Here is a 14,392-nt window from a genome sequence, read left to right on the forward strand (position 1 = left end):
CGTTCCAGGTGATTGCCTATTCTGGGGGTGGGTCTTTCTCTCTCTGGTTTTGACTAGAAATTCCATCCTGGACCTGAGAATCCTTCCCAATGAAAGATGAATCCACATTTGTTTTCAATGAGTTGAGATTTTCCAATTAAAACCCATTTCATAGAAAAACTCCTGACCAGCCCTTCCCCGAATCACTACTTGCCTTTGAAAATATTGTCTGTCATCTGAAAAATGTTTCCATAATGACACAAGCTACAGGCAACTTCTTGCATAATTGTAAGTGCATCCATGTGACACCAAAGTTGAGTGTCTTTCCCCCGATTTTGTTGCTGGAGGCAAGTTACTTTTCCATCAAAGCTGTGTTTTTGACAATTCTTCCAACTATTCTGAATGAACTGCAGGAGTGTGTGCTTGTTTCTTACCTTGGAAATATCCACAGTGAAAGTCGCATCTTCACTGTTTTTGTTGGAGGACTCCTTGGAAGACTCAGAAATGTGGATTGGGAGTTTTCTCAGGGCGTGTCTACACTAAGGGCATTACAAAGCTATGGCACCATAGTGCAGATACTTCCTACAGCAATGGGCGGGGTTTTTCTGTTGATGTAGATAATCCACCTCCCTGAGCGGCAGTAGCTAGGTTGATGGAAGTATTCTGCCGTCGACCAACCCGCATCTAGACCAAGGGTTAGATCAGCATAGTTATAGCGCTTAAGGGTGTGAATTTTTATAGACCAGGCCTTAGCCTTTTACTTAGAGTTGGCCTACAATGAAAAGTTATATCAGCATATTTACAATGATCAGCAATGTGAAAAAAACCACACCCTTGACTCACACAGCTACGCTGACAAAAGCCCCAGTGTAGAGGCAGCTATGTCGATGGAAGAGCACTTCCATCAATGTCACTAATACCATTCGGGGAGGTGGTTTTCCTACACCAACAGAAAAACTCCTATCAATGCAGGCTGCACCTACACTTGGGAGCTGGGCTGGCATAGTTATGATGGAGTTTCCCATCAAGTCTGACAGATGAGCTGCAGTGACTTATTGTAGGTCTTGTATGTCACTTATTGTAGATCAAAGACCAGTTGTGGAACCTGCAATCCTGTCCACGGGTGCCACAGGTGAAGACAAATGTAGATATATGTGGGTTGCTTTTAGCTTTACACCTCACATGTGTCTCTTTGATTGCAGCAATCCATGAGCTCTCAAAGTGGCAAAACTGCCACCATTGGATCTTGTCGTGAGCTAAGAGCTCCCCAGTGTTGAGGTCAACATTGCAAGATTGGAGGTTGACCTTGAGAGTGTCTTTGTAACATTTTCTTGCTCTGCCCCTTACACAAGTTCCAGTCTACAATTCTCTGTAAAAGGCCTCCGGTATTCTACTGGCAGACATATGGACCACGCGACCACACTATCCCAGCCGTGCTCTTACGATAAAAGCTTCAATGACTGTGATGTTGCAGCACTCAAGAACTTCAATGTTTAGTGTAGTAAGATTAGGCCCTGAAACATAAACTCTTGCATCAGAGGCCTGGTATGAAGCCTAAGGCCTGAACTAAAGTAATGGTCAAGACTTTGCTAACATAAAGCAAAGTTAAGCTCTGAGCCAGAGGCAGGCCCTGCTCACAGAATCTGGCAAGAAGAGGGCTGATAGTGCAAAAATACACATACCTAATAGGTACTGGGCACTAGTTATGGAAACACGTGCCACGATGGTACCAGAACACTCCGGTACTAGCACATTCCCCACAGATAACAGGAACAGGCTGACCTATCCTAAAAACAGGGGCAGGAAGGTAATATGGTAGAGTTGTTTTGTGAGAGGCGGCACCCTAACACGTAGAGGGGTTGCACCTCTATGCGTCAGGAGCGATGTGTAACTTGTTTGTATCTGTGTATAAGAATGCATCCCTCAGTGGATGTCTTTGTCTGGCCTAGGGGGCAGTGGTAAATCCCGCCACTGACTGAACCGGTCCATTGTCAGGGAGTACATATGTACTAGCAGAACTGTAGACATCTGATCCAGGGAGCTAGAGACTGTGTTTCATTTGGCAATAAGCCTGGCCGGGTGCCTTCATAGCTTCTCAGAGTCTGTGGTCATTGGGGGTTCTCTTGCGGTCTGCTGTGTCAGCGATCTGCAGATCTGGGGCAGCACGTAGAGGGAACACATGCATTCAGCTGACGGTTATCAACATTGAACAGAGTAGAGCACCACACTTCTGACAACATTTGGAACCAAATCTTACCATTTTATTCCCATTATCCACCATAGACATCATAGGTGGAATTGGTCCAAGTATCTTAGATGGTGTTGATAAGTAGTCCACGTATCGCAGCAGTAGAGAAGTGTGGTGATGACAACAACACAGTTAACATCCATTTGTGTTTACAGTTTGACACTGTTTTTTCAGAAACAATGATGAAGATTTCTGAAGTCATCACTGCTGCACCAATGTGCTTGGTAATGCTGTTGTCAGTCATTGCATCTTGTTAAATGACATTGCCTGGGTAGCAAAATTTGTCAACAACCTCATTGATGGCCACAAGTGGAGTAGTTGCAGTACGGCCTAGTTAAGTCTGGACCATGACTTCTGTCTTCTTTAGGCTGATAGTTAAGCCAAAACATTTTGTGGCAAACGCAAAGCAGTCAGTGAGCAACTGAATGTTCCTGGGCCAAAAAAGCACAATCATCGGTGAACAGCAGTTCATGAATAATTGTCTTCATAACTTTTGTCTTCACAGGCAGGCAATGCATATTCAAGATACCTCCATCCACACTGTACGGTACATAAATGTCACAATCAATGTCTCTGAATGCATCTGTTATAACAACTGCAAACCTGATGCCAAATAGTGTTGCAGCAAGAACACAGCCATGTTTTACTCCATTGGTGACAACAAAGGGAGCTGAGAAGCAGTCTTGGTGAAGGACATGAATGTGCATTCCTGAATGGAAAGATTTAATAATGTTGACAAACTTACCAAGGCAACTGAACTTGTGGAGGACTGTCCACAGGCCATCTCAATTTACAGAGTCAAAGGACTTAGTAAGATGGGAAATGGGGAGCAGACAGAGCTCCTGGCATGGGAAGGAAGTGGGTAAGGGGGTGCACATGAGAGCCCTTGCAATGGGAACCCTGGTATAGGGAAAGGAGGGAATGGGAGCACAGAGAACTGCTGGAGACTGGGAGAAAAAGGGAATGGGGACTATGAGGGGAAAGATGGCAATGGAGGAGCACACAGAGCCCCTGCCATGGAGTGGGAGAAGGGGGACTATAGAATGGAAGAGGGAGGGAGTGAGCACACAGAGCCCCTGCCATTCAGACAATGGGGGCATGGAGAATATTGGACTGTTCATGGAAAGCCACTAGCATGGTGGAAAAATGGGAAATTCTGGTGTGGGAGGAGGGGGGTATGGGGGCACACAGAGACCCTAGCTGGGGGAGACTGGGATGTTCAGGGAATCCCTGCAATAAAGGGGGATGGGAGGGTGGCATCCAGGGAGCTGTTGGGGAGAGTGAGGGGATGCAAGGAGCCCCTGGGGTGCAATAAACTCAGCTGACACAAGCAACAACATGTGTAACCCCCTAGTAAAAACCCCTTAGTCCCTAGGAAGAAGAATTTCTCTGCGGGCAGGCATCGCATAGGACAAGCCCTACACAGGCTTTCTTACAAGCCCTGGGGACAGAAGCGGGGCAGGGCAGGAGCATATTTCATATCTAATATACTTATATGGCCCCTACCACCCTAGTATCTGAACACCTCACGGACTTTAATGTATTGATTCTCACACACCCCTGTGAGGCAGGGCAGTGCTATTATCCCCATTGAATGGATGGGGAAAGTGAGGCACAGAGTGACTGAATGACTTGCCCAGGGTCACACAAGAAGTCTGTGGCAGAGCAGAGACTTCAGTGTGGGTCTCCAGTTAATCCCTAACCACAGGCCCAATCTGCCCAGCCTCAGTGCACACCTTTATTGCTGCTCTGGGTCACAGGGCTGCCATAACCATGGAGTGCCTAAATTATGCTAGGAGCTATTCTGGCTCCGGACTGGCCCAGAACCGAGAGGGGCCCAAACATTATTTAAAGTCATCTTTGCTTCCTCTTCCTTGGGCTGGGCCGTGCAGTCCCTCACACAGTCTTAAGCATCTTGAATCAAAATAATTCCCTGTCTCAATCAGTTTTCACATTAGCCCTACTCTCCTCCTCCCTTTTTCTCCTTTCCACTTTCTTTATACATTACAGAAAAGTAAAGAAAGTCACACGCACAATTTATTTTTTCCCTGCAGTTCACCACTAAGGATCCAAACCTGAAAGGTGCTGAGATCCTATGGCTTTCATAGGAGCTGGGGATCAGACCCTCCCAGAATCAGGCTGTCAGCTGGACCTTTAAAGACATCCAGTCATACACTTTGAATTGGAAACCAACAAACACAATCCCAAATGCCAAGGTCCTGATCCTGCCCTGTGCAGGCAGACCCAGGGAATCCGTGGGGGCGCAGGGTTCCCGCTGGCATGCCTGGAATCCCAATTTCCTTTCCTGCCTCTGGGCAACTGGCCTCTGAAATGATTAAACCGGAAGGAATTTTAACAGCTTTCTGAGGGGCGTGTTTATTCTGGGCCTTTCCCTCTGTGAAAGCAGACAAGGCACCTGGGGCACCAGGTGATCCCTGGTCAGTTTCAGCCTCAGTTTCTCAAGCGCTTGGTTGCAAAAGCTGGCTCTCTTAAAAATTCCCATCCGATGACAAGCCGAAAAGACGGCAGGAGAGGTTTATCTGAGCTCTTTGGTTCTGATCAGGGCTGAGCCGGGGGCCCAGTCGGCCCGGACTGTGTCATAGAATCATAGAAGATTAGGGTTGGAAGAGACCTCAGGAGGTCATCTAGTCCAACCCCCCCTCTCTTTTTTTAATTGTTGTAGCTGGGTGGATCCCAGGTCATTAGAGAGACAGGGCGAGGGACGTACGGTAATAGCTTTGACTGGCCCAACTTCTGCTGGCCAGAGAGACCAGAAAAAAGAACAGGAGGACCTGTGGCCCCTTACAGACTAACACATTTATTTGAGCATAAGCTACAGCTCACTTCATCGGATGCAGAGAGACCAGCTCGCCCTACCCTCTCTCCTGGCTCTTTAAGAGATTTTGGGGCAGCCGATTCTTGCACAGGTAAAGTGGGAGGCTCCCGTCTTCCCCCCTCCCCCTCTCTTTCCTATCCCCTCCCTCTGTATGTCATTGAGGATTAGCAGCGGGGGCCGGGCCAGGCCAGCGCAGCAGCGCCCGGGAATCCGCTGCTCGCGGCCGCGCGCAGAGGCTGGGAGGCCAAAAATCAAGGAGGAGGGGACGGGGTCTGGGCTGATTTTCCTCTGGGCTAACGAGCCTTCCGCCCCCGCTCTAGCCTGGGCGGGGAGAAGGCGGAGAACCGGGCCTCTGTGGGCGCTAGGACTTCCTGGAGCGAAGCCGGCCGCCCGGGGAGCCTGCACCTGCTGGGCGGGGCGGCGGGGCGCCGGGGCGCCATGAAGGATCGGCTGGAGCAGCTCAAAGCCGTGAGTCGTTGGGGCGGCGGCTGAGAGGAGCCAGGCGGGGCCCGGGGCTCGAACCCTGCGCCCTGGGGCTGATGGGGGAGGGGGGCTGTAGGAGGGCGATGCGAATAACATCCGACGAAGTGAGCGGTAGCTCACGAAAGCTTATGCTCTAATAAATTTGGTCGTCTCTAAGGTGCCACAAGTCCTCCTTTTCTTTTTAAGAGCTCTTCTGTAGCGCTTGGGGGGGGGGGACCCCCGAAGCCATGGTGATGATGAGAGTGGGAAGCGCCAAGGGAAGGGAGCATTCGCTGGCACTTGCGGTCCCCCCCCCCCCCGTATCTCCGATGAAGTGAGCTGTAGCTCACGAAAGCTTATGCTCAAATAAATCTGTTAGTCTCTAAGGGGCCACAAGTCCTCCTTTTCTTTTTGCAGATACAGACTAACGCAGCTGCTACTCTGAAACCCATCTCTCCTCCCTTTCCCTTCCCCCCCTCCCCAGCTTCCTGGTAGCTCCAGTATCTCCCCACCCCCAGCTCCACACTCAGCCCCCTCACATCTCCGGTCTCTCCAGTCTTCCTCCAACTCCCTGATCTTTCCAGTACCCCCACCCAGCTCCACAATCCCCCCTCCCATCTTCCTTGTCTCTCCAGTATCCTTGCCTGGCCCCACAATCAGCCCCCCCCCCCACAGCTCCACACTCAGCATCACTCCCCCTGCATCTCCGGTCTCTCCAGGTCTCTCCCCCCCCATCTCCCTGGTCTCTCCAGTATCCCCCCGCTCCAGCCCCACAATCATATCCCCCATCTCCAGTCTCTCCGGCACCTCCTTCCCCCCCCCCATCTCCCTGGTCTCTCCAGTATCTCCACAAAAACAACGAGGAGTCTGGTGGCACCTTAGAGACTAACAGATTTGTTTGGGCATAAGTTTTCATAGATAAAACCCCCACTTCTCTGTGCATCTGTAGAAGTGGGCTTTTTACCTATGAAAACTTATGCCCAAACAAATCTGTTAGTCTCTAAGGTGCCACCAGACTCCTCGTTGTTTTTGTGGATACAGACTAACATGGCTACCCCTCTGATACCTAGTATCCCCACAATCAGCTCCCCCCCTCACATCTCCCTAGTCTCTCCAGTATCCCTAGCCCCACAATCAGCCCCCCCAATACCCTGGTCTCTAGTATCTTCTCCCCCCCCCTCCAGCTCTACAATCAGCATCCCCATCTTCCTGGTCTCTCCTATGTAAAGCTGGGGGCGAGGGGAATAATCAAGCTCCATTTAGGGAGTGATTGTTTGCCTCTCTCCCCATAGAGAAAGAGGTTTGGGGAGGAGGGGCTGGAGCAATGGTTGTATGTTGCAAATTGGGGGGCAGCCCCCCCACCCCAGGGATAAGAGGTGTTTGATGCCAGGATGGGAGGGGAAGGAGGAGAGGGTCTGCATGAGGTGTCCCCGAGGGCTGAGCAGGTTGATGCTGAGGTTGAGGTTCTTTTGCTCCCTGAGAGCAGGTGGTGGTGGGGGTCCAGGGTTAAGAGGGGGCCTGCTGGCCAGGGGCCCTTGTTCCTCTATCCGGGGGGGGGCCCAGGAGGGTCAGCTGAGGAAGGGGAGGATGGGCTAAAGAGATGTGGGGGATGGAGGCCATTTCAATCCCCCCCACACTTGTATTTGGATGAGTCGAGCTGGCAACTTCCTCCTTTTCTTTTCCTCCTGGGGACGGTTTTTTCCACCTATTGCTCAGCCTGTCCGTTAACAGCCTTACCCGCAGCAGGACCTGGCGATAACATTACCCTTAGGGTCACACCCATTATTTCCCTGGCACTTTGCTCTGTGACTATCTGAGCTTCCTTTCCCTGTGTCACAGGGACACCTTGCTTGCTGATCACAGGGTGGTTAGCACCAGGGCCTGGGGCTATTCTCAGGAGGGTTGCTTGGGAGCACTGGCTCTGGTGTTAGTGTCTTTAGTGTGTGGGATTGCTTGTGAGCGCCAGAGGCTGTGCACAATGCCCTGCTATTGTAGGGTTGTTTGTGAACTGCACGTGCTACGTTGTTCCTGTAGGGTTGCTTCCAACCACCCCCCAGGGCTACGCACCCACCTTTCTGTTATATGATCTTGTGCGAACTCCCAGGGACTGTGCAGGCTGCCTCGTGATGGTAGGGACACCCAAGGGAGCTGCATGCGTGTGCTGCCTTGTGATTGTAGGGTCACCCGTGAGAGCTTCATTTGCGCTGTTTTGTTATTGTAGGGTCACCTGTGATTGCTGTGTATGTTCCCTTGGTGGTGTCACTGGTGTCAGCAGGCAGGTCGCCCAGGGCAAGGCTGCCTGCTGGCACGGGGTCAGACTCTCACATGTTTAACCAGCGCTTCCTGGCAATGAAAGCTGTATCAGACAAAAGGCTGAATGCAGAGAATAAAAGGCCGAAACAAATGGGGACCTGGTGTCTGTGAGGCTCCTGGGTTAGCCGGTCCCCCTATGCCCTCCTTCTCCCCAGCCTGTTTTACCCCAACCCAGCTGTAATGCAGGATCTGCCCTGCCTGGTAGCGCATGGGCAGCAGCTAAGCAGAGCCGGGTGGGCGCAGCATGGCTGTAGTACCCTGTCCGCAGCTTCTTTGCTTCAGGGGGCCTCTGGGGGTTTTTGGTCAGAGGTGTCAGAGAAATCTATAATGCTGTACGAAGTGGGTCTAGCTCCCACCCTGGAGTGTGTCACCTTTAAGGAAGCAGGTATTTGGAGACCAAACCATCCCTGTTCTGATCCCATCGCCTGGGGCAGCAACATCCAGTGCCCATATTCTCCTGAAGGCCTGGTGATATCCCACTCTACCAGGCTGGGATGTGGGGATTTAGAGGGAGTGTGGACGAGGGGTCAGAGCATGGGCCTAGACATCTGGAGCTCTGCTGCTGACTCGTTGCGTGACTTTGGCTGAGTCACTCCCCCCACCTCCCCATGCTCGGTTTCCCCTTCTGTGAAATAGGGCTAATGATGGTGGGCTGTGGAACGGCCATGTACTTTCTGGCATTTACTACAAAAGAGGAGTAGGTTCTCTTGTTCTGGTGAGAGCCTGAGGGAGCAGCAGCAAGCTCAGCCCCTGAGGCTGGAGGCAGAGTGAGTGCTTAGTAGCGCCCCTCCCTGAAACTTAATGAGCAGCGCTGTTGTTCTCTAAAGAGAATCGTCACCTTTCCTCGAGCTCCTCAGGAAAAGGAGGCTGCTGTGGGGTGTGAGGAAGTGGCAAAGGATGGGTAGGAATCTGCAGGGCTTTGAGGGGGAAGCATGAGAGACAACTCAACCTCCTCTGTCCAGGGCACCCTAGGGGCAACGTCACCCCAGCCTTGGGGCCCTGTGGGAAAATCCATGTGCCTTGTTTGAACTGCACCCATGATGAGAGACCCTGGGGGGAGATCCAAACCATCACTAAAGATGGCTCTTTTCATTGGGGAATAGCGGGCTGTGCCAGAAAACAGAGCCCCAGAAAGAAACCAGCATCTCCTGAGTAAATGCTCACCCTAATGATTGCATCAGGCTTGGCAAATTAACAGCTTTCCCCGCAAAAAAGTCTTGGCCTATCCAGAATGGAGAGGTCTCTCCCAATCAGATTGATCTCTTCTCCCAGAGCCCAAAGGGTTAAACTTTTTTGCCTGGCTTCCCCTGTGGGGAATAAAGGCCTCTCCTGGTCTGGATGTGTCCCTCCAGGACACCAGGGGTTAAACTCTCCCTTTCACCATCACCCCAGTGACTATCAGGGCTGGCTGGAAAACAAAAATTCCTTTCTGCAAAAAAGGGAGAGGTTTGGAGATTTATCTTCTGCATAGGAATGAAAGAGATCTCACGAGACAGAGAGCGTCTGTGTCCCCACAATAACCTGGTGGTTCGGGCACTCATGAGGGATGTAAGAGACCTGGGTTCAAGATCCTGCCCTGAATCAGGGAGAGAGGGGCCTGGAACCTCTGACTCCTGCATCACAGGTGAGCTATTCTGGAGTCTCTCTCTGCTTTGGGGGGTTGATCTCCGCAGTACAGGAGCAGGGACAGGCGTCCTCTGAGCTCTCCTCATTCTGCCGGTCCATGGGTTACATGGTTAGGTGGTTTCAGAGTAGCAGCAGTGTTAGTCTGTATTCGCAAAAAGAAAAGGAGTACTTGTGGCACCTTAGAGGCTAACAAATTTATTTGAGCATAAGCTTTCGTGTAGCTCACTTCATCGGGTTACATGGCAGCGTTGATTCATTTGCTGTCCCTGTTTGTGGCTGGGAGAGAAGGGGGTGGGGCAGAGTGACAGGGATTTAGCAGGGATTACAAAACCATCAGCTAGGGGAAGAGGAGATTAAAACGCTTGGGAGAGAGAGAGAGAAGGGGATTAATTTTATTTTTATTCCTCGGAGGGTTGGAGTCCTGAACCGGAAGTGAGAGTGGGAGGGCAGGTGAAGGGAGGGGATCTAGATGGGTAGCAGGGCCGTCCCCTCTTGGGAAATGATCCAGTCCTGCCCTGGGGAGTTTACCAGGGTCTGAGTGGGATATGGCACATCAGGACAGTTCCCCACCCCTTGGATACAATCCCAGATCTGTACTGGCATGGGGACCTTGTCAGGGAGTGACCAGTGGGGCACAAGGAGCAGGCTGGTCACCGCAGCATTCTCATGACCTGCTCTTTGTAGCCTGGGAGGGCAGTGGGACAACTAGCATATTTCCCATAGTTGCTCCCCCGTTGTTTGTGCCACATGATGTGTCTCCTTGGTAGATGCCATCTTGAGGCGTTGAGCTCCATCTGAGAGGCACTGTGCTGGCAGGGGGATGGGCCTGTTCCAAGCACGGAAACCCCTGGGGGTCTGAGCAGGGGTTTTGGGTCAGTCTCTCTCTGGATCGGAGCACAGACAGGCCCTATAAGGCCTGGTTTAATCACCAACCAACTGCTCGGCTGCCTTCCTCCTCCAGAGGGAACAGGCTGGAGGTTCACTGGTTATGCTTGGCCTGCTCTAGCTGGAGCAAAGTTCAGCCTCCTAGATGATGAGGCTAGTAAAGATTTGAGCAGAGCTGTGTTACTGCCCCCGCCCCCAAAGGTCCTGTGGAGAGCAGAGCATGTCCCAGGCTGGAGGTTATGGTGCCATGGTGCCAGCTGTCAAAGGGGTCAATCTGGCAGCGGCCTTGGGCTAATGTAGGAATAATAGCCTAAATATCTTCCTCCAATGACTCTGCAGCCCTCTGGGGAAATCAACCATGATAGCTATTGCAGAATAGCTCCCCTCTATTCTGTTCCTGAATAGAGTGCTCACATGGGGAGCGACTGTGCGATAGCACGGCCTAGTGAGCAGAGCACTGCAACTCAGGAGACCTGGTTTCTAGTCCCAGTTTGGCCACTGGCCAGCTGGGTGACTGTGGGCAAATCACATCCCCAAGCTGTAAAATGGGGATAATGATCCTGCCCTCTTTGCAAAGTGCTTTGTGACTTACAGTTGAAAAGTGTCGGATAAGAGCTAGGGCTGATGATTATTTTATCTGTAGTATTTCCCATGTAGGGAAGCCCTAAGGGAGTTGACACTCTAGAATTAACATCCTGATGAGCACAATTTTACCAGGATGTCTTTGGGCTTATGGCCAGAAACAATTCGCTAAGCCAGTCGCTCGTTCAGTACAGTGGCACCGACCAAACCTAATGTAACTTTGAGGACTCCATTCCTGGATTGTATTCCAGCAGTTGGAGGGGATCAGTCCTGCAGGAGGGGGACAGACTCTGCGAGAGGGATGGTGCTGGGAGAGATGCTAGGCCATTCTCCTGGCAGCAGAGGATCCTGTGGGAAGCTTCCTTTTAACCCCACCTGGCTAATTGTTTTGGATGACATTGATGCCCATGACATTGAGGGCACTTTGTGGGCACTCAGCTCTGCAACGGGCAGGGATCTCTTGGGGGTGGGTAGAGTTTAGATGGGCTCTGGTCAAATATCCGAGAGAACAGCTCTGCTGCTAGCGGAGAATCAAATGGATCCAAGTCACTTGACAAATAAAACACTATTAAAAAACCAGCCATCGGTTACCATGCTGCATTGGGCAGCCACTTGGAGCGAAGAGCCTCATAACTGGGAAGCTGCTTGCAGTGTATCCCAGCAGCTTTATTGAACCTGCTGCTATTAGTACTATTTATCTGTATTACCACGGTCCTTGGGAGACCTGCTCATAGAGCAGGACCTGTTGTGCTAGGTGCTGTAGAAATATAGAACAAAACGACAGTCCCTGCCCCAGGTCACTTGCCTTCTCTGTATGAGATAAAGGACAACAGATGGGCACAGACAGGGAAGTACAAGAAAACAATGAGACAGTATTGGTCAGGGGAATGGGCAGTGGTCTGTGCATATCAATGATCTGAGCATGGTCAGGTTTTCACAGGCATCGCAGCAAAGGAGAGTTTTGAAGAGAGCTCTGACTGGGGATGATGAGGCGGAGCTGGAGATGTTTTACGAGGAGTGTCTCCCAAGCACGAGAGGCAGTCTGGAAGAAAGCTCAGAGGTGCCTGTTTGAAATTATAACATGTGGGTGGTGGAAGCTGGCCCAAGGGGCCAATTGCAGGTGAGCATCAACAGCTTGATAGTGAATGAGGAATGAGAGGTCGGGGATTGACCGCGAAGGGCCTTGGAAGTGAAGACAAGCAGCTTATGTTTGATGCGATAGAGAAGGGGGAGCCAGAGGAGGGATGCAAAGAGAGAAGGTCAGCGACAGGCTAAGAAAATGATCTTTGCACAACAATACTGTATATCATAGAATCATAGAATATCAGGGTTGGAAGGGACCCCAGAAGGTCATCTAGTCCAACCCCCTGCTCAAAGCAGGACCAAGTCCCAGTTAAATCATCCCAGCCAGGGCTTTGTCAAGCCTGACCTTAAAAACCTCTAAGGAAGGAGATTCTACCACCTCCCTAGGTAACGCATTCCAGTGTTTCACCACCCTCTTAGTGAAAAAGTTTTTCCTAATATCCAATCTAAACCTCCCCCATTGCAACTTGAGACCATTACTCCTCGTTCTGTCATCTGCTACCATTGAGAACAGTCTAGAGCCATCCTCTTTGAAACCCCCTTTCAGGTAGTTGAAAGCAGCTATCAAATCCCCCCTCATTCTTCTCTTCTGCAGACTAAACAATCCCAGCTCCCTCAGCCTCTCCTCATAAGTCATGTGCTCTAGACCCCTAATCATTTTTGTTGCCCTTCGCTGTACTCTTTCCAATTTATCCACATCCTTCCTGTAGTGTGGGGCCCAAAACTGGACACAGTACTCCAGATGAGGCCTCACCAGTGTCGAATAGAGGGGAACGATCACGTCCCTCGATCTGCTCGCTATGCCCCTACTTATACATCCCAAAATGCCATTGGCCTTCTTGGCAACAAGGGCACACTGCTGACTCATATCCAGCTTCTCGTCCACTGTCACCCCTAGGTCCTTTTCCGCAGAACTGCTGCCGAGCCATTCGGTCCCTAGTCTGTAGCGGTGCATTGGATTCTTCCATCCTAAGTGCAGGACCCTGCATTTATCCTTATTGAACCTCATTAGATTTCTTTTGGCCCAATCCTCCAATTTGTCTAGGTCCTTCTGTATCCTATCCCTCCCCTCCAGCGTATCTACCACTCCTCCCAGTTTAGTATCATCCGCAAATTTGCTGAGAGTGCAATCCACACCATCCTCCAGATCATTTATGAAGATATTGAACAAAACGGGCCCCAGGACCGACCCCTGGGGCACTCCACTTGACACCGGCTGCCAACTAGACATGGAGCCATTGATCACTACCCGTTGAGCCCGACAATCTAGCCAGCTTTCTACCCACCTTATAGTGCATTCATCCAGCCCATACTTCCTTAACTTGCTGACAAGAATGCTGTGGGAGACCGTGTCAAAAGCTTTGCTAAAGTCAAGAAACAATACATCCACTGCTTTCCCTTCATCCACAGAACCAGTAATCTCATCATAAAAGGCGATTAGATTAGTCAGACATGACCTTCCCTTGGTGAATCCATGCTGACTGTTCCTGATCACTTTCCTCTCCTCTAAGTGCTTCAGGATTGATTCTTTGAGGACCTGCTCCATGATTTTTCCAGGGACTGAGGTGAGGCTGACCGGCCTGTAGTTCCCAGGATCCTCCTTCTTCCCTTTTTTAAAGATGGGCACTACATTAGCCTTTTTCCAGTCATCCGGGACTTCCCCCGTTCGCCACGAGTTTTCAAAGATAATGGCCAAGGGCTCTGCAATCACAGCCGCCAATTCCTTCAGCACTCTCGGATGCAATTCGTCCGGCCCCATGGACTTGTGCACGTCCAGCTTTTCTAAATAGTCCCTAACCACCTCTATCTCTACAGAGGGCTGGCCATCTCTTCCCCGTTTTGTGTTGCCCAGCACAGCAGTCTGGGAGCTGACCTTGTTAGTGAAAACAGAGGCAAAAAAAGCATTGAGTACATTAGCTTTTTCCACATCCTCTGTCACTAGCTTGCCTCCCTCATTCAGTAAGGGGCCCACACTTTCCTTGGCTTTCTTCTTGTTGCCAACATACCTGAAGAAACCCTTCTTGTTACTCTTGACATCTCTTGCTAGCTGCAGCTCCAGGTGCGATTTGGCCCTCCTGATATCTTTCCTACATGCCCGAGCAATATTTTTATACTCTTCCCTGGTCATATGTCCAACCTTCCACTTCTTGTAAGCTTCTTTTTTATGTTTAAGATCCGCTAGGATTTCACCATTAAGCCAAGCTGGTCGCCTGCCATATTTACTATTCTTTCGACTCATCGGGATGGTTTGTCCCTGTAACCTCAACATGTAACCTCATATCCTTCTGTGCAAGAAAGTGGGCTCTTTCTGTTGGCAATCTGCATATACATCTGTAGCTCATTTTAATATAGCCTTTCCATAACACTTGGAACTCCAT

The 14,392-nt window shown here is 50.7% G+C and overlaps 1 protein-coding gene and 1 long non-coding RNA gene across 17 annotated transcripts in view; one reads left to right on the forward strand and one right to left on the reverse strand.

Moving 5' to 3' along the window:
- Positions 1-1,530: 1,530 nt before the first annotated feature.
- On the reverse strand, positions 1,531-9,700 carry LOC122460722. Of its 2 annotated transcripts, none has more exons than XR_006282189.1 (3): positions 9,634-9,700; positions 4,303-5,019; positions 1,531-2,936 (listed from the first exon to the last, which is right to left on the reverse strand). It is a non-coding gene; the product is annotated as an uncharacterized LOC122460722 (long non-coding RNA). The 2 variants fall into 2 exon arrangements; XR_006282190.1 differs by lacking the exon at positions 9,634-9,700 and adding an exon at positions 7,597-7,720 and having other exon boundaries at positions 4,303-4,379.
- The window catches only part of STX3 (syntaxin 3), a 34,172-nt gene continuing 24,916 nt past the window's right edge, over positions 5,137-14,392 (forward strand). For 5 of the 15 annotated variants that reach the window (XR_006282182.1, XR_006282183.1, XR_006282185.1 and 2 more), the window contains exon 1: positions 5,186-5,531. Coding sequence is in view for 5 of the 15 variants with exons in the window: in XM_043516883.1 (XP_043372818.1) it covers positions 5,502-5,531 (30 nt within the window). In the remaining 10 variants the exon portion in view is untranslated. Of the gene's footprint in view, positions 5,155-5,185; positions 5,532-7,326; positions 7,393-14,392 lie in introns of those variants that run through there. The other 10 variants (XR_006282178.1, XR_006282179.1, XR_005293446.2 and 7 more) reach the window with 6 other exon arrangements.

Source organism: Dermochelys coriacea, chromosome 6, assembly GCF_009764565.3.
Source record: "Dermochelys coriacea isolate rDerCor1 chromosome 6, rDerCor1.pri.v4, whole genome shotgun sequence".
NCBI classification, from domain to species: domain Eukaryota; kingdom Metazoa; phylum Chordata; order Testudines; family Dermochelyidae; genus Dermochelys; species Dermochelys coriacea.